This window comes from Lotus japonicus, chromosome 3 (genome assembly GCF_012489685.1).
Source record: "Lotus japonicus ecotype B-129 chromosome 3, LjGifu_v1.2".
Lineage (NCBI taxonomy): Eukaryota > Viridiplantae > Streptophyta > Magnoliopsida > Fabales > Fabaceae > Lotus > Lotus japonicus.
In genome coordinates, this window is record NC_080043.1 from 24307974 (window position 1) to 24332007 (window position 24034).

Consider the following 24034-nt stretch of genomic DNA (forward strand, 5'->3'; position numbering starts at 1 on the left):
TGTGGCAGGTTTTTCAGAGATATGAGAGGGTGTGGGATGTTTTCATATCTCCAAAGAGGGATAAAAGTGGGAGGAGGTTTGGGTTTGTTCGGTTGGCTGGCGTAAAGAATCCTCAAAAACTTGAACAGGAGCTGGATTGTATTGTGATAGGAAGAACTAAGATGCATGTTAACTTTCCAAAGTTTGGGAAACGTCAATTGGAGAGGACAGAGCCCAGGCCTTTCCGTGCTGATGCTCAACGAAAACAGCAGAATGTAAGGCCAAGGTGATAAGTGCCAAATTTACCTGATTTTCTATATTAATTTCGGTACTTATCTGTTCTAAATGTGTACGTTATCTTTCAAATTATCCCTCAATAAGGTTAATTTAGTAAGTAGATAGTTTTTATATAGATAAATGTAAGATATGTTAGTTTTATCATTTAGACTCTTTGATTTTTATTGTAGGAGAAAAGTCAAGAAGATCCAACCATTTGAAGATCAAAATGGGATAAAAATATTGAAGTTCGCTTAAGCCAAAAGTTGGCTCGCTTAAGCCAAACTACATGGCAGTAGCAGTGGCAGATATATTGAACTTCGCTTAAGCCAAATGTTTCCTCGCTTAAGCCAAATTACATGGCAGTAGCAGTGGTTCTGGAAGACAATTCGGCTTAAGCGAGAATTGGTCTCGCTTAAGCCAAAGACCTTACCTGAAGGTGAAGAAACCTGCTCGCTTAAGCGACACCTTTATCAGCTTAAGCGAAACTGTTGCCCTGTTTTATAAAAGGCTCGACCAGATCAGAATTGAGGCATTTCTTGACATATTTTGGACCTCTTAGAGAGAAGATTGCATAGAGAAGAAGGAAAGGAACTTTGGGAGCTTTGATCCACCATCCATCGTGCTGGAGACACACCAAGGACGACACGGGTCACCGCTTTCACCTTAGTTTCCTCTTGTAAGCTTTGTAAGCAATCCATGGATATGGGTTGCTAAGTTTCTTTGTTGGATTTGGATGTAGCCTTTAACTATGATTTGTTCTTCTTGATTTCTATATGAAAATATCGTTTCTATTACATGATTCAATGGTTTTCTCTTGTTCTTAATGCTATGTTTTAGTTTGCGCACCTAGAACATATCGATTGATTCGGCGTAAGAGCGGAAGCTATGTCGTCTAGAGTCCGACCTAGAGTTAATCATCTAATAAATCTAATTGCTAGGAATAGAGTTAGGTTTGTTAGTCCCTTAAACATCTGAGCTTAAAGATATCTTAGCTTTTCTATGCATGTGAGGAATCAATGTTTAGGAAAGTAAGTTATAGATATCCACTCATGTGAGGAATCAATGAAGTAGGGTAGAAATGGTGTAGATGAATCATGGATAGGAATGAATATTCATATAGAATCATAGGACACTAATAGTTAAACGGTGAACTCCAATTCCAACAGCTTTCTCTCTTGATATCAATCCTTTTACTCTCGCTTTGTTTAATTTGAATGTGTTTTGGTCACCGAAACAATTATCAGCCTTTTGAAAATCTATTGCTTGGGTAATTTTACTAAAGAACGGCATTTGTGTTAGCAATTCCCTGCGGATACGACAAAACCCTATGCTATACTACAATTGAATCTTGAGGATTTTGAAAGTAGTATTAGTGTAGAAAAATCTTTCAACACAAGGCAAGGTGGCTTTGTGAAGGGCATGCATGTGGTTGAGACTTCTAGTTCAAGTAAAAGGACTTAGATCCCATAAATAATGAGTGGCTGTAAATAAGTTAGGGTAAGTTACTATTTTATCCCTCCTCCCATTTTACCATTATATCCCTTAGTATTTTTTTATTTTTTGCATCATTACCATTATACCCTTCCACTGCATCTCTCCCTCTCTCGCCGGCGCCGACCACTCCGCAGTGGGTTCTGCTTCTTCTCTCACTTAACTCGCTCGCTTCCTCTCTGGCGGACGCTCCCCCTTTCGCCTCCCTCTCTCACACCCTCTCTTAACTCGCAGGGGCGGTGTGAATGGTTTCTCAGGGGGAAAATGATCCAGTAGAGCCTGAGATTGAGGTATTGAATTCTTTCTCTTGTAAATTTATGTTTATGCAACTTAGCATTGAATGAACCGGTGGGGGTTATTAGTGGATCACTGGATTGAGCAGGATTTGGAGAACAAGAACGAGGAGGAGGAAAATGGAGAACCTTTTGAGTACTTACTCGGGTGAGAGAGACAAGATTTTGGGTACTAGTGCTCTTCAAATCAGGTTTTCTTCTCAACTTTTTTAGAGTCTAAGATTCTGTTTGTTGATTGTTTGTCATGCTATAACACCAGTTGTTGCATTTCTGTTTGAGCAGCATGAATGCACCTGTCATGGTCGAGTTGGCAGGGGAAACTCACCCACTTGAGGTAATAAAATCTTTTGTTCCCATTACAATCTCATGCTTTTGTTCTTCTACATTACAAACTGACCTCTTTCTCAATTTTACTGATTTGTTGGTGTTTGTTAGTATGCAGCTAGTTAGGAAATCATGTTAGTAATGGTCCTGGTTTGTAGCAACCAAAATATGTTTTTGTTGAGGTGTCAGTCATGAGTTGCAGGGTTTTAGGAGTTTAGTTAGTTTGAATTGATTTGAATTCTATTTAAGTGGTATAAAGATTTAACTTTTGGTAGTAGTAGGAATAAAAAGATATTTGAATTCTAATATTTTTCCTCTGCCCACTACCTCTGCAATATCATTTGGAGATTTACATAGGGTAATTGATTTAATAGCTAAAAAAAGCAAGCCTAGTGTCATATATGCTTTAAGCTTGTTTGATGAACTTATTGAAAAATCAAATTCAGAAGAGTTTTAATAAGATTAACTGAACACTTACTTGGTTTGGTAGTATACTTCTTTTTAATCCTATTCTATTATGTAGAATTCTGATTCTAATTGTCGATGTTGCTGCAATTTTTTGTTTGCAGAACAAACAGGGTGGGAAAGTGAAGTTGCAGTCTATAGCGATGCCGCTTTCTGAATTTGACCATGCAGATAAGGGAGATGTGCCGCATGGTTAGTTTTTATGCCCTCTTCTTTATTATATATTTTAAGGGGGCTGCAAGTCAAACTCTCATGATTTCTGATTGGAAATTGGATATTGGTTATCTGGTCATATTTATCTTGATGCTTGAATAAGGTTCTGGATAAGTAGATGATAACACTGGTAAATCTGATGAATATTATTGAACTGAAACTGAGGTTACAACCTGGAAATCAATTTGAGAATTGAACCAGGGAATTGGGGAATTTCAGGGAAATTGGGAAAAGGGGAAGAACAATGGAAACTAGGGTGAATCTGCTTGGACTTTCATCCGGTTATGAGCTTTGGCCAGATTCACTTTTAACTCTTCCAGCACTGCATCTCGATGGAGAAACATCTGATTAACTTCCTCCACCCTTGAGGGAATAGCTCCAACCTTCAACAGAATAAGGGGGGTCTCTTCCATACAAAGTCTTGAAAGGTGACATCCATGCAGAACTATTGTAGTTGGTGTTAAACCAAAACTCAGCCCAAGAAAGCCATTATAACCATTGTTTAGGCTTAGGACCAACAAAGCATCTGAGGTAGGTCTCCAAACACCTGTTAACAACCTTTGTTTGTCCATCTGTTTGTGGATGATAAGAAGTGCTTAACTTCAGTTGAGCTCCAGCCAGCCTAAACATCTCCTTCCAGAATTGGCTAAGGAAAAGTGGGTCTCTATAAAAAACAATGGTTGTAGGAAAACCATGGAGTTTTACCACTTCCTTGATGAATACTAAAGCCACATCCTTAGCTGAAAATGGGTGGTCTAAGGCATAAAAATGAGGAAACTTGGACAACCTATCCACCACCACCAAAATGGTGTCCTTACCCTTGACCCTAGGTAGCCCTCCTTTGGCAAATGTCACATTCTTCCACAAATTTTCTGATATCAGATTTCATTCCACAGAATTTGGCAATAACATAACACCTACCTCATTGTTTGGCAATAACATAACACCAAAATATGATTTGCAACTATATGCCAAATGCTACATTTGTGAGGGTATTTCCATCACAAATATACCAGATATACCATCTCATTTTCTTTGATTGTGAGGCATTGTCAAATAGTACCTCAGTGAGGGTTTTTCATCACAATTGCAAACAGCCTTACAATGATGTCATGGCTGACCATCACATAGCCAAAAAAAATTACCATCACATTGTCTTAAATTGATGAAAATGCAAGTCACTTCGTGGAACCAAAAAGAATAATCCTTTTGTGATGCTACTTCAGAATGATCAGTTTCAGGTCAGTTTTTTCCAGAAGCTATGTGCCTCCTCTTGTATATGGGGCAGGCACTTGTTATGATCTCCAATGATCAATCTTGTGGCGACATCCATCTGAACTACCTTTTCGTTGAATTGCAACATTCATTGCATTAATATACGTATTTTTGTAAAAATTATATATATATAAGCCATTGTAATTATCTCATGAGGAACTCACATCACCAGACAGTATAGGTTTGAAGCGTTGTTCCTTCGAAATCCATTTCATGATCCACACAGCCGAATTTAGACTGGAAAATATAATGCACAAGTATGAGAATTATTTACTGACAAGCACATCAAAAATTGTATCACGAATTACACCGACCTGGATCTCAAATTTGGTATGCCTCTAGCATATTCAATTTGCCATTCACATAGCCCTACCGTGTTAGTTTTGATTTGTTGGTCTAATTCAAGGAGGGTTGCAACCATCTGAGTTAACACCTCACACTAATTGAATGACATGAACATGATTAATAATCAGTGTCAAAAAAATGATAGTAGCGCTCATGTGAGAAATTACGATCAAAATTTACCGCTAAGCCTATAGTCTTCTGTTTATCCTCCGTACACTTGAAATCCAGCTGGGTGTCTACGTGGTATATAACTCTGGCTTTAAAAGATATAACTGCTAGATACCAATGGCCATCGCTCTCCTGGATTGGTATATAAATCTATTTGACAAAAAAAAATCATTACTGATAAACTTATTGTATGAAATCTGATCAAAGCAATGTTAAACATAATAAAGAGATTATGATTCATACAATTTCTAAGTTCTTCAGGTTTGGCATCCAATCTTGCCCATAGCTTTGTTTCATGTCCGGAAAGGGTGTTCCTTTGATTACTTCACTTTATTGCATGCAACAAATTTCAAACTTCAAACGATTTCCCTCTTATGTCCAACAACAACTCAACTAAAGTAATTTATCATACCACAAATGATGGAGGGAAGGTCCAAAATCCCTTAGCAGGGGTTGAATTATTCTGCCACCAGGTTGCTTTCCATGCAAGCAACCTTATCATCTATATGTATAATTTGACAGAGTTGAGATAGAGAATATATGGAGCATGTTCAGATTAATCTTGTAAAGTCAACAAATGTGCATGTAAATACAAACATTACCTCGGATGTGACCATTTTCCCTGGACAAAGGCAGTGAAACACTTCTCGAGTTGCCTGTTGATTCCCAATCTTTAACATGATCTCACTGCAAATATCATATACACTTAATGATCATGGGAAAACATTGAAGATCCAATATTATTTGAGATTTTTTAGAATGTAATGGACATATCACTCCTTTCCGGATGAAATATATTACAGCTAATCTTCACTTCATCTTGTGACAGATTCATCTCCCTCGTCGGTCTAAAGTTGGACAAAATGGACTACGCAAAAAGGAGAAAACAGTTTCAACTTTCACCAATCATAGATAGATAAAAAATAAAAATAAGTTAGAATCACCTTACCAGTGGTAATATAAAACCAAAGCTGGGTAGTGGCTCATTCAGATCACTATCATCAACATCTGAAATTGATTCCCCATTGTAAGGTTGTCCTTCTGTCCATTTTCTCTTATTTAAAGGAAGGATTTGTTTAGTAGAGGTATCATTGTCATCCTTTTTCAAGAACTTGATGGGATTTCTTGCCTTGCTTTTCTAACATTAATTTTAGCGCAGTAGCTGTAAGTGATCCAAACTATTTGAAAAAAAAAGGCATTAACGAAAGCTTAGAATTAGATAAATAACTTAAAATTCAGATTTTTCGGGGGCAGTAGGCCATACATTTGTTGTAGGCAGCTCTGGCATTGCATAGTTGTTAGATACTTGTTTCCCTTTTAGCCGTTTCCTAATAGTGTTTGGTGATTTTGTGTCGAAAGTGTTGCTCGCATATGTATATGCTGCACTTGATTTACCCTTCAGAGGTTCAATGTCTTCCTTGCATGATTTGATTCCTGAAATAACTTTTGTGAACTTGTCCATCATGACTTTTGATGCTTGGTCAAGTTCACCAACCCGGTTCAGAACAGCCTGAAGCACGAATTCCATGTGCTGCAACATTATCTCCATGCAATTTATGCCTACATGCATTGAATCCATCTTTCCACTTTCTACTTTCTACAAAACATGAAAACTCAAATTAGTTGCCCCAATTTGCCAACTGGTTGAAACACCAAAAGTGTGCATCATTTATTGATCTAAAACAACTCCATTGTACTTCTACAGCTAACAATACCATATAAAAACTGATTTTATAGTTAAACCCTGGATATTGCAAGTACTTCGTGAATAATACCAAAGAAGACCAAAAGTGTGCATCATTAATGATCTAAAACAACTCCAGTGTACTTATATTGCTAAAAAATCATATAAAAACTGATTGCTTAGTTAAAGCAAGGATATTACAAGAAATTTGAGTCATGTGGATGTTCTGGTGAAACTTGCAAGCTTACCAACTTCCATTGTGAATTCAACATGCAATCATCAATTGCTCCAATGAATAATTCATTGAGGGGGGTAAAAGCAACACAAAACATATATGGATGAAGAAAGAATCCTACAATGATTGTTGTATAAAGTTAAAGATTAACCAAACCATATCACTTGGTAGCAATTTGTATGTTTTGGTTTATTCTTCAAGCAACAAGAAATGATTTTTACTAGAAACCTAGAAATCATTGTCACATAAACTCTACATATGAAATTCCATAAGTCAAGGAAGAACTCACTTCTGAATAGATGATTTTCTAGACTTCCACGGGTCATAAACTCATAAACAAGAAGTCGCTGATCATCTTCAATGCAGTAGCCGATAAGTTTTACAATGTGCTATAAATGTTCACATTTCTGACTTCACATAAATCAAACCAGTCAGTAAAGAGAACAAGAAGATAATAAACACACTTAAATACAGATGATTATGAATATTTAATTTACCAAGAACCAGAAACTCCATCCACAAGCCCATTGATTCTATCACCAGTGATGCAACCAAGCCTCATAACTTCATCAGCAACATCCGAATCAATAGCTTTCAGAGCAGCCAAAGCATTACTTTGTATCTGAATTGGACCCCTGTACTGTCCTTCCCCTCTCACAAGCACTCAAATCCTTCTCAAACACCAAAACCTCAAACCCCTTTCTCTTTGCAGCCAAAGCAAAACCCAACCCACCGATGCCTTCACCCGCCACAAGCACCCTCAGCTGCTTCTTCTTCTACAGTGATGCAGTAGGCGGAGCACTTTACCGGAGCCCACCATGGTCATCGGAGGCCATGGCATTGGCATGGCCATCGGAGAATCGGAGAACCTGAGAGTCAGACGGAAGAGAGGGTAAAGAAGGGGGGGGGTAAAATGGTAATGTTAGGAGAGAGACAAAAAAGAATGGGATATAATGGTAATATGGGGGAGGGATACAAAATGTAACTTTAATTTTTTGACAGGATAAAATGGTAACTTACTGGGATAATTTATGGCCACGCAATTTTTTTAGACTTAAAATTTATTTTTTCCCTATTTAATTGTGGCTAGAACTTGTTGTGTAAGAGGTGGTGCATGTGCACCACCTAAGTCACTAACGCACTAGAACAATTTCCTTTATATTGCCAACAATAACCCATACTTCTTTTTTTGTCTTTCCCTATATGATGGAAGACAATAAGGATGGATTCGTCTCTCTTTTGTGATTTTATTTGGTTTACGGGAGAAAATTAGAAGAGACAATATGAGTAGAGAGACAAAGTGATAATGTGAAGAGATGTGAAATTTGTAGGTTGTTTAGTGGATATGGATTTGGTGCAGTTGACTCCATTGCAGTAACAAATCTCACAAATCCAATCTGTTTAATGATCAAACACTCATATGTCTACCGTATATTTGGCTGAGACTATTTGGACCATCCCCTTTACTATCCACACCATCCCCAAACTTTTTAATTCTAAAAATACCCTTAAAATAAAAAACATAAAATACTAAAAAAAAACTTTCCCAACCCCATCCCTTCTTCCTTCTTCCTGTTCCACTCTCACATATCTCTTCTTCCTCCTCTTTCTAAATCAACACATCGCACTTTGTTTAGGTCTTAACGACAGTGGGAGAGATCAAGAGAAGAATAGAAGCTCAAATAAGGTGTGATTTTGAAAAAATTTCCGTTTTTCGTTAATTTCTATGTACTGGTTCGTACCGCAATTTAAATTGTTGTAGTTATCACAATTTAAATTGCGGATCGAACCAGACATCGCGATCATAGATTTTTCAACGAACAAATATCAGATCGGTAGTTGTAGCATTTTAAATTGCATGAAGATTAACCTACCGCAATTTAAATTGTGGTTCAAACCAGACATCGTGAAATGGGTTTTTAAACCAACAAATACTAGATTCAACAAAAGCCTTCAATAAATGCAAACGAAAATGAATACGAAAACTTGACAAGGAAAATGGTAAGGGTTGTTCTTCTTCTTTCTCCTTTCTTCTTCATATGCTTCTTCTTCCTCCTTTCTTCTTCTTCCTGCACCTTCTTCCCTCTTCCTTTCTCTTTGTTCAGAAATACAAAGTGATGCAAAGGGTTAAGAGTTAGGTTTTTGGCTAGGTTTTTTTTTTTTGATTTGAGAGAGTTGAGAGAAAGAGGAAGATGGAACCGTGAAAGATGAGGGCGGGAGATGGTGGGGGGGGAGTAGGTTTTTTTTTAGAATGGTTCAGTTTTTTTTAATATTGGGGGTATAAATGTATTTTCGCTCAAAAGGGGATGGTGTGGATAGTAAAGAGGGATGGTCCAAATAGTCTCAGCTCATATATTTTATATCTAACTTAAAAAAAAATCAATTTCATTGAATGAAGAAGCTATAGAGACAAGTACATCATCCTAGATGATGGAGAAAACCTCATGCCCTCTTCAATCCAAATTATAAAACTAAAATGAAACGTAAGTTTTGCAAGAGGGTCAACTGCTCTATTACTAGTTCGACGAACAAAACTAAAATAAAAAACATCAAAATTAGAAAGCAATAAATGACAATCACGAACCACCGTCTCAAACCTTGATGAAGAAACTAATTTACTAACAATTAACAACTAACATTTGTTTATTAAAAAATAATAAAACACCGTCTCTAGATGACAAAACTCATTCTCCCCTTTATTTTATATCTAACTTATTGAGAACATATATGTATTGTTTGACTGCCTATAAAAAATGTATTGTTTGACTTTAATGCAATGATTCATTAAATGTGTCAAAAAGCGACTAAGTGAATTTATATCTCTTGTTTAGTAGATAAAAGTAAAAGGGTATTTTTATATGTTGCGTAGTATCAAGCCTGGTTGTATAAGGTATGATAGTATTAAACCTGATAGAATAAGATTTGGTAAAATTCTAATATTAACAGGTGTTTGGTCATACATTATATAACTTATCATATCGATTAACAAATTTATTAAGTAATTAAACTTGTTGCTTCGATCTTCCCAAAAAAGTTGGTAGCCTAAGATATTTAGAGTGACTCTCCACTTCTTTAATCTACAATCGACCCTGAAAAGGGTATGTTTCATATCTTCTGGAACATTTCGACCAAAAAAGAGCTCATACTTATTCAAATTAATGAGTTGACCTGAAATTTGCTAATATTCCACCGGGATGTAGTGTATTGCATTCGCTTCCTGCATAATATCTCTAAAGAACATGACATTATTATCAACAAAGAAAAGATGGGAAATCTCACGTGCTAGCCTAGTAATCCTAGCATTGTGGATAGTCTTCCTTGCCTGTGCTTGCTTAATTAGCCTGAAAAAAACTTTAACACACAAATAAATAAATTATGAGAAAGAGGATTTCTCTGCCTCAAGCCTATAAATGCATAAACACCTCCCAAGGGCAACCATTTAGTAATACAAAGAAGGTAGGAGACGAAACACAACTCATAATCAAGTCAATCGTCCTCACAGGAAAACCCATAAAATACAAGACCGTTTGCAAGAACCCTCATTCTAGCTTTAAACCCATTACTCCATGCTTACATGTTGTCCTCTTACGCTTTAAATGAAGAGTAGCAAAGACAATGAGTGCATTGTTCGTTATCAGTGTAACAGGAACGATAGCACGCTGAAATGACATGACAATCTGAGGTAGCACAAACTTAATCTTATTCGCAAGTCTTTGTAGTAATCTTATAGAAGACATTACAAAGAGAAGTAGGGCTAAGTTCACCAGTATGGACTGACTTCTTCACCTTGGGGATGAGACAAAGAAACCAACCAATACCTTTGATAAAATAAAGTTGGTAGTCCATCCGGACTAGCGTATCAGAGGGTGTCATATGTTTCAATGCTACCTAAACCTCATGCCAAGTAAAATCAGCCTCAAATACCTCCTTCATCTCCTCCGTCACTCTAACTCTCACCACACTACATGTATCCACAACATTTGCAGGAAAGGAAGAATAAAACAAATTTGAGTAGATCTGAGCCATAACATCTGCTATCACCCCTTCGAAACATCACCAAATCGCAGCTTAGCCCACCTAGATCACTCCAACGGGCAAGAGTTAACCTTATCATAAGGACCATCACATGTATGTCCACATAAACTACGAAGAACCTCATCACAATCCTCATCCCAGAGCCAACACTCATCAAACCTCTGCACCCTCCTTCCTTTTGGTTTCTATGCAATCTCAGCTCTAGATCAAGAAGAATAATTATATGATCAAAACTAAACTTGGAGATATGAGAAACTATAGTTTGCTCTAACAAAGACTCACAGTCTATCATGGCCAAGAACCTATCCAAGCGAGCCATAATAAAAGCACTAGTTCCTTCTTGACGGTTACACCAAGTAAACATGCTACCCGCCCAAGTCATGGATGCCACAACCATGGAGAACATCCTTAAATTACTGCATTGAATCGTCATAAGGAGGCACACCCCCACACTTTTCAGCAACTGACACCACTAGATTTAAGTTACCAAATACAAGTCACTCTGCAGTCGAAGAAGATATAGAAAGTTGAACAATAAGGTCGCAGGTAAGGCGCTTCCTATGTTGTTTTGGATACCCATAGACACCTTCCACACTAAACTGCTTGGCCCCATCATCCATAGAAAACACCATATCCATATGGTTTAAGGAAGAAGACAACAAAGTGCCATAAATGCCAACCCCCCATAAACACGCCAAACTACCACTTCAATTCCTACTACTACCTCCACAATTGACAAAGATTAAGTTGTTCAAACCCTCAAGACCTCTAAACCGGTACAACTCATGATCCTTTCTCCCAATCTCCATCAAGAAGGCAACCTAGAAAACTTGGTGTTTTATGAGCTCTACAGAGCTTGAACTACATGAAGGTTCCCAAGCCCTAGACACTTCAAAGATAAGATTTTCATGGTTATCGACGAGGTTGAGTAAGAATAAAGTTTCATTCCCACACCATCCTCCATCTCGCTATCCTCCATGCAAGCAAACTTCTGACAATGACGCTGGTTGTGATTCTCTAATGATCTTTTTGTATTTCCTTGACACTTGGGCATTTTTCTAATCACCTCCATCCTTGGAACCTTGTCCCCCTTGTTTCTCCCCTTCTGACAAACTCTTCTCCAAATTAGCTACCATACAAAAATCGCTACACTCAATTCCTTATCTGCTATGTACTTGGGCAATAGCCACAACACATATTGCCACCGAGTTTCATCTTGCAACAACACCTCATCACTCCAATGATGTTTTGTCTTTCCCTTTAGTTTTTTCCCCTATAACCTTCACCCTCTTCCTACGTTGCTATTCCTCTTCCATTGTCGCAGACGCTTCAACTTTATGTTCTATTTAGCTGCAGAGATGAAAATGAGTGAAATATAAGCGAAAAGAATATAAATAGAAAATGATGCGTGAAGTTGGCTTCGTAATCAGCGAAATAGCTGTCAAAATAACTAGGAATGAGAACATTATGTGTGCTATTTGTAGGAAATTAGCTGCGAAATTGGCATTAAATCAGTAAAATAGCTTTCAAAATAACTACGAATGAGCTAGCTAGTATCCGTAGGATAACTCAAGTAATAGGAACTGAGAAACATATATGTTGGGTAAAGGGAGGTCTAGGGATCAATTAGCTGCGAAGCAAACATCTTTAGCAGTGAAATAGCTATCTAATAATTAGCAACTGAAATTAGCTGCGAGCTGTGGAACTGTTTTCAGCCATTAGATTAATCTTGCGGTCCAAAATAATTAACCTAATAAAGAAAAAAACGACGCCGTCTCAACCTCTCCCACATCCGACATCACCATTCAGATTTCCTCTGTCGTACCGCGCCGTACTCGGAGTCCGGCCACCGTCGCAATGCCTCCGTACGAAGGGGGCTAATCCTCCCTCAATCCCTCTCCTCCGCTCTCTCCCTCATTCCTCATCCTCATCCTCGTAGTTGAGTCGCGGGACCATGCACTCCACAGATCAATTCACAACGGCGCCATCACTACCGCACCGCTTGAGAAGCAGCAAGGTCACAGTCACAGGTAACCCATTTGACAATTTTCTATGGAAGCTTCTCAGTTTGTTGCTATGTCAATTTTGTCAGAACCTGAGCTTAGTCTTTGCTATGTCAATTTGCTGTAACTTTTTGTTTTTTTTAATCTGTGCTCTCAAGTTGCTGCTATGTCAATTTTCCACATAACTTAATCTTTGCTCTTAGTAATATGCTAGTATATCAGTTGATTGGTGGTGTAAGTAGTTTTTTTTTTCCATGATGGATGGTTGTTAAATGTACATAAAGCTCTCATAAGATCCAAGGATGTTGATTTACTTGATGAAGTTAATTATGGAAGCCACAAACAACTTTATGAAAGGTTCCTTGGTACTCAAACAAATAGAAAGACAATGTTTTCATTTTTGCAAAGTGATAAGAAGAGAATAGAGAGATTTAGTCCAATTTGTACATTGCAAGCAGGGCCGGCCCTGGGCCTGTGCAAGCAGGCCCACAGCCCAGGGCCTCCAAAAAAGAAGGGGCCTCAAAAAAAATTCTCAAATGCTACGGTTTCTAAAGTGTGGCCTAAAGTGTTTATGCAACAGTTTAAAAACCGTTGCCTTTTCCTCTGCTGATCAAACCCGAAGAAGATGCACCTTATAGCCTGATTCTCCAGCTTTGTCTTGAGTTGCTTCCTAAAGTGTGGCCTAAAGTATTTATGCAACAGCTTAGAAACCGTTGCCTTTTTAGACTTTTGGCCACGGTTTTTTGACTGGGGCACACATCCGTTGCCTTTTCTCCAAAAACTACCCTACTTTGCTAAATAATTTAAATAGATAATGTTTCTTAAAAAAAATTATTAAAGGTCCATTTTCATTATTTGCCCAGGGCCTCCAAAATGTCAGGACCGGCCCTGATTGCAAGCCTTCTTTGCAACAAGTAAACCTACTAGAAGCAAATTGACCCATCTTTTTCCTTGTAGGAATATTGTTTCCTCACATCACACCTTATCCAACTTTTCTACCACATTCAACCCAAAACTTACAAACCACCCTCTATGCTACAAGAAGCAATTGAGCCATCTTTTTTCTTGTGGGAACATTGTTTCCTCACACCAAATCTAAGCTCATTATCTTTTGAGTCATGGCTTCAATACTGTCTGAGTCAGACTGCGTTAATTGTTAGGATACATTGAGTCATTGATATGCATGACAAAGAAAAAAAGATAATGAGCTTTGCATTTCAGAAACTAATACTAGCAAGGGAACATAATGTGATTAATTTCTGCAGCAAAGGCTGCATTGCCATAACAGGAATCTGTGATGAATTCTTTCAATCTTGCATTAAGAAACCACAAGCTAGCCTAACTTTTAACATAAGATGCAGCTTAAAGTCAGCAAATAAAATTTGATGTTTTTTGAATCATAAACACACAAATTTCCCATATTAAGTAAACAAGATCAGGAACACAACGCAGGACTAGAATATGAACATGGCTTGAAATCCACAAGAAATAAGAAGTGCTTGGCACATTTTTTGAAAAGAAAGAAGCCTTACAGGTACAGATAGGCTGTAATTCTCCAAATTATAATCAACAAAACGATATCAATACAGAAATTTCGACTGGATCGAAGCCCGAGGAAAACCAAAAATCATAAAAGGTTCAACAGGAAATATATGCACCCAGAAAATTGGTGGAAATCTAAGATTGAAAAAGTTGCAGTTAAGTAACCTAGGTCACTGTCTTTAATTAAGTCTAAAATTTGTATTCTTGAGATTCTTTAATTAAGTCTAACATTGGTATTCTTCAGATCAGAGGATGCCTTGTCCACCTGTACAGAGGTCAAATGATAGTGTCATATATATAGTAACTTCAACATCCTAATTACATATTTGAAAACTTCAATTTCCAAGTTTGCAGGCTTTGGTTACAGGAGGAAACTGATAGATGCGATCATGTGACACAAGAGACAAAGAACTAAACTCGGTAATTCAAGAATTCAGATTGTACTGATATAATCATAAAAGCACTTGCATGTTTCCGTACTTTGTCCAAAACTAGTAGCCAAGTAGAAGAAAAAGACGTCCAATTCTACTGCGAGATTATTTACATGATCTAAAATTTTAAAATCAGAGAATCCTAGTGTTATATATAGTACTTTGTTTTTTGGGTCTAAGAGTGTTACAGTGTACTCATATATGGAATAACTTGCTTAACATGAACTAAGCTATAAACTGTTTATTACAACAACATCAACTACATCTTTCAGAAACTTGAACTGGTAACCCACCCCGCAATGTGGCAGTAAGTCCCGGGGCAAACTGTGGCTCCGAATGCAACCCCACTACCCGAATATCAAACCTTCCAACCAAGGCAGCCACAACCGCCTTCATTTCCACCAAAGCCAACTCTTTTCCCAAACACACCCTAACACCAGCTTGAAAAACTGGGTACTTAAACGGATTCTCTGGCACAAACACACCATCCTTTAACCATCTCTCGGGCCTGAACTCAAGGCAATCGAGGCCCCATACCCGCTCCATTCGACCCATAGCATAAGGATGGTACGTGACCCTCGTTCCCTTCCGTACAAATGTCCCATCCGGTAACACATCATCCTCATGTGCGAATTTTGAGTCAAATTGAACTGGAGGGTACAACCTCATGCTTTCGTAAATCGCCGCATTTAGATATTGCATTTCACGAAGCTGTTCAAAGCTAGCGAACCCCTGAACCGAGTTTTGTTTCGGAATCATAACACGATCCACCTCCTCTCGAATCAAAGCTTCCACCTTGGGGTGATTTGATAGTAACCAGAAGAAACATGTCAACCCTGAGGCCACCGTGTCACGGCCTGCTAAGAGGAAACTTACAACAATGTCTCTGAGATACTTGTCGTCGTCATTGACCGAACCCATGAACCTCGAGAGAAGGTCTCTTCGCGTGGAGAACCCCATTTCTCTTCGGTTGTTGATCATGTCTTTCGCTAGCTCATTCACCACATTGATAGCTTTCTTTAGCTTCTTTTCAGACCCTAAATTGAGGAATCGCTTGATCTTCCATATTACAGGCGATGATGTCATGGCGCGCTCTGCTGAGAGCTTTGAGGCGGTGTCGAATGCGACAGCAAGGTCCGACACTGGTAGTGACATTTGGAGACAGTGTGGGTCCCATCCAAATGAGAATTTGCAGATGTTGTCGAAGGAGAACCGTCGCAGGATGTCTTGCAAGTCAACGACTCCAATTGAGGCGACCATGAAAGGAACGAGCCTTGTGTGAATCTCCTCATTGACTATCTCCAGCGCGTGGGAGCGAATTGCCACACTTCCGAGCTCGAGGCTGGCCATTTTACGCTGGAAGCTCCATTCGTGACCATCAACATTGAATATTCCGCGGCCGAGGAGGTCGCCGAGGATGGCAGAGAAGGGTTTTCCCTTGGGGTAGTTGTGGAAGTTGGTCTTTAGCATGTGCTCCACGTTGTGGGGGTTGCACGTGATGGTGTTGTTGAGCACGTGCACGTGGATGGTTCCGGTGGGTGAGTCACGGAGGAGGTGAGTGTACCAGTCGCAAAGGTTGGTGAACTTGGAAGACCAAATCGCAGTCATGAAGGTGGTGCAGGTGTCGCAGTTACACCATGGCTTGATCCTGGAGATGAAGATGAGGAAGGAGAATGCAGAGAAGACGATGGTGAAGGAGAAAAACAAGAAGGCCGTGGTGGTTGGCATGGATTGTGAACATGATAGTGGAGCTTCAGAACCCATGTTGGTTGATGTTTCAAATGTAATGTAAGAGAGTAAAGGGGAAGAAGGAAGTGGGAGTTGAGGATGGGTGCACTATCTGTCCGAGCTTTGGAATACCAGGCGTATATATAATGGGATGATTTGCTTTTGGAAAATGATCGGTAGATGGTGTAGAAGAGGGAAAACGCAATATTATAGACAAATAGTACATGTGATAGAAGCAGAGAAAGAGTGTCCAAGACGTGGTGGTAATGTTGGCGGATTGTTTAAAACCATAATGATTGGGTATAAGAAAGTGAGTGTGAAAACAAACATTACACCTTAAAATAATTAGTAGCGATTCATACACCACTCTACACCACTCAACCGTGTCAAATCACTTTAGACAATTATTTTTGTGATATTTTTTACCATCACAAAATGAATAGTACTCCTTCTGTCTCCATTTATAAGTCTAATTAGTAGCGATTCATACACCACTCAACCGTGTCAAATCACTTTAGACAATTATTTTGTGATATTTTTTACCGTCACAAAATAAATAGTACTCACTCTTTCCCTATTTATAAGTCATATTTTGAGAGTTTTTTTCCCCCAAAAAATAAGTCACTTTACAATACCAATGAAACATTTAATATTTTTTCCAAACTTACCCTCATATTTAATATGAAAAAGAGTGTGATTTTGAAGAAATCTTCAATTGGAGAGAGAAATTAATGGGTAATTTAAGAAAGTAAATAATTTTTTTTGACAAATTTATTAAAAATAATCACTTTTCTTAATTTTAGAGAATTAGGTAAAAGTGACTAATAACATAGGATAGAGAGTAGTAAAAATGAATTTAGCATTTCACTTTGTGGCCACAAAAGTGAGTGTTTAAACTTTAAAGTGGGATGTGTATGTATGATAGTTTAAGTGGTAGAAGCTGAAGACATATGAGTTATGTAGAGGATGTTCAGAAATCAATTTCTGGCGGGTGCAATTTATCTTTCTATTTTCAATTAAAAAAAAAACCTTAAAGTGGTAGTTAGGAACTCTTAAATCTTTTAAAAATTAGCCATATTCAGTTTCACGGTTTATTTTTCTTTAGTTTAATGTACATGGGCAAGACAGAGCAGAAAATAAAGTTGTGTGAAATTGAAATTGACATATGACACATGACACACGCAGTGTCGACAGAGCACAGAATTGTGCATGAATAATGCGTGCGCAAAATAACAACACTCTACTGTCTGCCAACGTCACGGCACATTGGTTTGGCCTTTGAACCATTTCCATGCACGTGACTTTATACCTGGTAGCTAGTTGGCTCAATTGCATGTGAATTAATGTGATTGTGGAAATGAGGTTCTTGAACTTTGAAAATTCTAATTTTGTCCCTCATTTACTGTTGTTTGCAGTTTTGGACTTCCATCCATACTTCGTCTAAAAACTAACAATTGTGGCTTAAAAAATTAATTAAAATATTTGTAAAAGCTTAGACTTGTTCATTCGTTCTTCATTTTCTTCAAATATTTTTTTTGGTTTCAAGAGGGAGGCAAAGCCCCAAAACAAGAAAGCAAAAAACTAAGGGGTCTAAACCCAGCGAGCGGAGACAAATCAGGATCTAAGTCCCGTTGCAGAAGCGAATGACACTCGCCAAAGGGAGAATCAAACGTATGAGATCCAAACGGTAGGGATAACCCCACCTTCGCGAGATAATCAGCCAAGCCATTCAAGTCTTTAGGAGCATGGCAGATAGTAGTCGACCCATGCACTGATGCCAGCTGCATAATGGAATGAGCAATTTGCCCATACTGGTGTGAAGAAAAGTCCCTGCTATTCAATAAATTCACTACCTCTAGAGCATCGCACTCAATGATCACGTGAGGAAGGGACAAGCTAATAACAAAGTCCATTGCATGCTGCACCGCAAGGAGCTCAACCAGGAAAGCATTTGATATATTCATACTGCCAAGGTTACGGGAAAAACCCATCTTCCACACTCCAGCAAAGCCAATGGACATTAAATTAAACCCCGGAACATGCAAAGAAAAGGGAAAGAGCTTTCACCATGGTACAACCGAAGCTTCCATAGCCGCCCATTTATGTTAATGGAGGGAGAGGTTCAAACTTTTTGATTCGGGGTTTCAAGCTTTACGAAAAGGTTCAAACCTTACAAATAGGTTCAAGCTTCTCAACCTAGATCTCTGATTTGGGAAAATTTGCAGATTGCGATGGAGCAGAGAAGAGGAACTCGTAGAAGAGAAGGAGAATAGAGAGAAGTGTTTCAGAGAAAAGTATCGAGATTCGTGGAGAAATAGGGTGGCTCATACGAAGGAGGCCGAAGTGATGATGGTGGGGGAGGATGGTGGTCGTAGCTATGGATTAAATATTTTCAAGTAGTTTATACATCACAATCTTATCAGGCTCTATCACACTTCAACAAATAAGCTTAATACACCGCAACCATTTGAAATGCGTTATTGAGTTGGCACAACAGACCATAAGTTTATGTTTAACTCTCACCTCTCCATAGGTTGAGAGTTCGAATCCCCTACGTAAAATCCTAGTTGATGGACAACTCTCCTTAGGTGATCCCTTTACGCTTCTTTCAATGAGTGAACCTCTGCTGACCTCCCAAGCATGTCATAGGCACCCTACCCGGTAGTTTGGAGGTGTTTTCACTCCATTGTATCATTCTTAAAAAAAACTATTTTAAATTACATTAGCTAATTACCTATATTACATTTATTATTATCCTATTTTTTTTCCTCTTTATTTTTTTCCAAACCAGGCTCTTGTGTCCATGTTGTCACCAAGTGGTGATTGAAACTCGTGTCGGCATTCTTCAGCTCTTATTTTGGCTGCTCGCAACAAATCACAACACTGCGTGAGCTTATTTCGCTTACTCGTTAAGGAAAAAACACACTATTTTTCCCCTTGAAAGTGTGAAAGTGACTTAAACATATATCTAGAGTGATGCAACATTTTTTGAGTCACATACGTTATCACCTTGCAACTTGTTTTTTGTTTTGTTTGGGATATGATGATAGTTCATCTCAATAAATGACTTTTCAAAGTTCAATTTTATGATTTCATACTTACAAGAATCTAACTTATCTACCACTAGACTAATACCTTATTAGTACCACGCAACTTAGAAGCTCCACTTGTTGTTTAAGCAAGAAGTAAGATCATGTAAAATAGCAATTAGCAAGCAATTTGGACTTGGAATCTGATTTGATTTGTCCAATTCAAAGTATCCAAAGAAACCAGCATCAATCCAAGATACCACCACATGCAGCCAGCCCAACCTGCAGGATCAGAACGCCATCAAGTTGAGGGCGCCGAGAAAACCACAAAGGTGAAGTCCCCATCTCTATCCACACACGATCTTGGCTAGCTTGCAGATTAAGCTTGATATGTCTTGATCGACTTAAGTGGTTGACAGAAAAGATATTACCCCCTTATTAATTTATGTAAATTAATTATTATGTAATTTTATTCGAGTGCTTACAAAAAATAAATTAATCATGCGCGCACAAATGTAAGTAGAGATGAACAGGGACGTTGAGTTCTTATTTCATATATGCTATTTTAATTTAGGGATGTATAGAAAGGTTTGGTCTTTTGTAAGTTTTGAATTGAAGAATTAGGGTGCCAAATGATAAAATAATGCTCCTTGGTCTGAATTTTAAGATTAGGTGATAATGAATAAAATAAAAAATAACAAAAAAATGGTAAAAGTAAAGAGAATTCAAAAATTAAAACCAACAAAAGTACACTATTTTTTTACATTCACCGAACGTGTAAAAAGTTTACACATACATTCAATTATTATATCTTTTGACTTTTCAAAAAAAATTATTATATCTTTTGCATTTTCCATTTTAAATTTAAAATTGCTTATGAGATGACAAATAATAAATTCTAATTGGATAGTTTTGTAATTTTTTTTACACCCGCACGTTAGTGCATCATAATTATAGGTATTTGGATGTCTTGAAAAGGTGGTGGTACACGAATATTTTTTAACATTTAAATTGAGTTCATAGATATTATGACGAGTTTCGATGACTATGATGAGTATATTTGTATATGATAACGATGATCCATACGTCATGCTCAAATACACACACCACGCAATTTTTCTACTTCAATATGACTTGCCCTCGCCTACAATATGATATGTATGCAAAATGACTTTTCTGATGCAGATCTTCACAACTACAACGATGCAAGTGACGTAACTCATGACCCTCTTAATTAAACAGTAAGGTAACATTGTTTAGTTGATTACCCACTACTATATGTCTCAAATTAATAAACAATTTCTTTTAGATGCATGAATAACGAGTATCCATGCCGGTTGATCTTGTAAGAATGAAAAACAAGGCTATTTGGAAGATCCAAACCAGTAGTTTTGGTTTTGTTTATATATCCTCAGTTTCATCTACCCCAATGAAAGGATTAGTCACCAATCATCATTAATATCAGCTGTGAATATCCTGATAAAAAAAAACAACAAAATCAATTATTTCATAAGGGATCGGATGAGGTCCACATGAGACATCAAGTGAGGAAAGATTTTATTAAAAGAGATGAAAACATTAAATTAGGAATGTAAACCATACACGAGTGATCTATATTAAAAATTACATCTCACATGATATGTTCGCGAAACTGATCTATTGCAAAAATATATATAAATTAGTTGAGGAGATTAATTTGTAGGCATCGCTTCGGTACCATTAAAAATGGGAGGGTATAATACTCTTTAGCCCAAGTTTTTAATAGATCTTCTATCAAGATGGACTGTCACTATGGTCTCCAAATTATCACCTTAAAATTATATTTTACACACCTAATGTATTTTTTTATTTATTAATTCATAAATACCCTTACATTAAAAACATTAGTTACATATTTTATTCACACCTTACATTTACAGATATTTGAGATTTCAAGTTTTGAATTTTATTTTTTCCAGAAGTTGAAATTCTAAAACTGTCATTTTTTCTTTTCCATGAATTAAACTTTCAAAACATGAACTATCATTAGCAAAAAAATTATACTTCTGAAATTTAGAAGTAAAAAATAATCGAAACTTGGGACGTGTGAAACTGTAAATTTTTTCTTGTGAATTATACTAGTGATTATACCCGTGCGATGCACGGGTTCTAAATTATTGATTTCGTTGAAAAAATTACGATTAAATTAATACAACCATTATTTACTTATTTTATTATTACTCGGATCCACCAGACCACATATATTTATATTATTTATTTTTTAAATTTAAATTTAAATTTAAATCAATGCTCCAATAAAAAATATTTAATTAATATTTATAACAATATAATTTAAAATTAAATTAAATTAATATTTAAATTCGGGAAAAGAGGTCCAAAGGAGACGCAAAACCAGCTCTAGGTGGTCAAAACTGAGTACACGAACTGGAAATAAAGTCGCGCGATGCACGAAGGTTACTTGTGTTAATGTTGTACAGGATGATTTATTGTTGATGAATCCATTATTGCACGGTCTGTAACACCCCACTTTTCGTTATTAGGTTATTTATTATTTTATTTTAATTATTATTATTCTATATGGTAATTTGATAATTTATGTGATTTAATTAGAGGATTATATGATTATGTGATTTAATTAGATGATAAGGTCATTAAGTGATTTTATTAGATAATTAAGTTATTATGTGATATAGATAAATAAGGGTTTTATGTTTTAAGTGAGTAGTTGGGAGTGGGGCCCATTGTAAGATTATTTAAGGGTTATGAGAGAATTAAAAAGAGAGAAATCAGAAAATTAGGATTAGAGAAGCAGCAGAACAGAGAAACACGTGAAAGGTGAAGGAGAGGAGAAAAGGTGGAGAAAACCTAGAATTTGATCTTCAAGAAGAAAAGGGTCAAGGAGGCTTTGTACCGGTGTCATAGAAGGTAAGGGTTTGAATTTACCTTGTATAATTGGAGAATAACAGAGGTTGAGTTTAACATGAAGGAACCCCCATCTTCTTTGAAAATTCAGAACTGTGAGACTGTGTTGAGTGTTAACATGTGGTGAGCAAAATTGATTTTGAGCGAAATTGAGGTTCTGGGGAAAATTGGGTTCTGTTCTGTTCTGCCCGCAGATACCCTAACAGTCTGTGTTGTAGAGAGCATAACTCTCTCTACAGAATTCCGAATTGAGTGAAACCAATTTTGTATGAAAGCTAACTCATAGGGATATGTTGGGTAATATTTTCATAATTTTTCGATTGCTGGTTCAATACCAGAATCATTTGCAAGTTCATTCTGTTTCTGCCCGCAGACACCCTAGCAGCCTGTGTTGTAGAGAGCATAACTCTCTGTAAAGAATTCCGAATTGAGTGAAACTAATTTTGTATGAAAGCTAACTCATAGGGTTATATTGGGTAATATTTTCATAATTTTTGGATTGCTGGTTCAATACCAGAATTATCTGCAAGTTCACTCTGTTTTGCTCGCAGACACCCTAACAGCCTGTGCTGTAGAGAGCATAACTCTCTCTACAGAATTCCAAATTGGGTGAAACCAATTTTGTATGAAAGCTAACGTATAAGGCTATGTTTGGTAAAATTTTAATAATTTTTGGAGTGCTCGTTTAGTACCAGAATTATCTGCAAGTTTGCTATGTTTCTGCTTATTTCTGTGATTGATTCTGGAACTGGTTCTAGTAATTGATGAGACATTTGATGATTTTGTGTTGCTATTTTGTCAGTGGAATAGTGAATGATTTGATAATTATATTGAAGTGTTATTTTGTGCAATTTTGGTGTGATTTCCGTTATGGAATTTGGTGAGAAAATATGTTATATATTTGGGGCTGGAGTGGTCTCAAATTGCATGTTTTAATTTATGAGTTTTTGCACGAAATACACTTCATTTAGTCAAGAGGCAACGTGTCGGTTTTCATCGGAAAACTGAGGTTTGTCCCAGAACTGGCGTGGTTCTGGAAGTCTGGAGTGGACTTCATTGGTGGTTAACTGTCTGGAGTGGACGCGGTGATACCGCTAAGGTTAACAATTGGTACCACATGCATACATTAGAGTCTCACACACTAAGTTTCACGTTTTCAGTGGTTTTATGTGTTTGGTGATTTGTTGGTGAATTATTTTGCTGTTGTGGTAAAGTCGAATTATTATTCTTCTTTAAGCTTATAATTTTCCGAAACATTAATAAGAATTGTGAAACTGTCTTGAGAGAAAATATTATAATCACTCAGATTTTAAAGACAATGTGAAGAGTTTATAAAGCAGGATCTGAATTGTTTACTTGCTCTTTGTTATGCTATATTTTATACAATGTAAGTTCTTACCCTTCTGTTGGAATGATGTTCTATGCGACATCGCTCAGGTACTGGAGGTAGAGATGTGTCTCATGAGGAGTAGCTTCGGAGAGTCTTAGCTTATGTTGTTATTATTATTATTATTATTATTATTATTATTATTATTATAAAATAAGTGTCTTGCTCTGTAATGTAACACTGGGTAGATATTTTACGTTACTTTT

General features: G+C 37.1%; 2 protein-coding genes and 1 long non-coding RNA gene across 11 annotated transcripts; 1 reads left to right on the forward strand and 2 right to left on the reverse strand.

The window, feature by feature from the left end:
* The first annotated feature begins 2775 nt into the window (after positions 1-2775).
* On the forward strand, positions 2776-5802 carry LOC130749775 (uncharacterized). Its single transcript, XR_009023076.1, has 3 exons — positions 2776-2852; positions 2936-3023; positions 5662-5802. It is a non-coding gene; the product is annotated as an uncharacterized LOC130749775 (long non-coding RNA).
* LOC130749773 (uncharacterized) lies at positions 3164-7654 on the reverse strand. Of its 9 annotated transcripts, XR_009023070.1 has the most exons (12): positions 7249-7654; positions 7041-7162; positions 6097-6429; positions 5782-6010; positions 5634-5700; positions 5435-5519; positions 5245-5334; positions 5076-5160; positions 4845-4982; positions 4634-4758; positions 4484-4556; positions 3164-4386 (listed from the first exon to the last, which is right to left on the reverse strand). XR_009023070.1 is itself a non-coding variant. In XM_057603147.1 (7 exons), the coding sequence occupies exons 3-7, from the start codon at positions 5127-5129 to the stop codon at positions 4282-4284; spliced, it is 495 nt and encodes a 164-aa protein (XP_057459130.1). In that variant the 5' UTR covers positions 5130-5160; positions 5245-5334; positions 5435-5699; the 3' UTR covers positions 3164-4281. The 9 variants fall into 9 exon arrangements, 1 of the variants encoding a protein (XP_057459130.1); XR_009023069.1 differs by having other exon boundaries at positions 5435-5700; positions 7041-7158; XR_009023073.1 differs by having other exon boundaries at positions 5435-5700; positions 5782-5970.
* Positions 7655-14481: 6827 nt separating this feature from the next.
* Positions 14482-16674, reverse strand: LOC130742510 (cytochrome P450 94C1-like). The gene has a single exon (XM_057594606.1). It carries the CDS (start codon positions 16524-16526, stop codon positions 15018-15020), a length of 1509 nt encoding a protein of 502 aa, XP_057450589.1. The 5' UTR covers positions 16527-16674; the 3' UTR covers positions 14482-15017.
* Positions 16675-24034: the final 7360 nt, after the last annotated feature.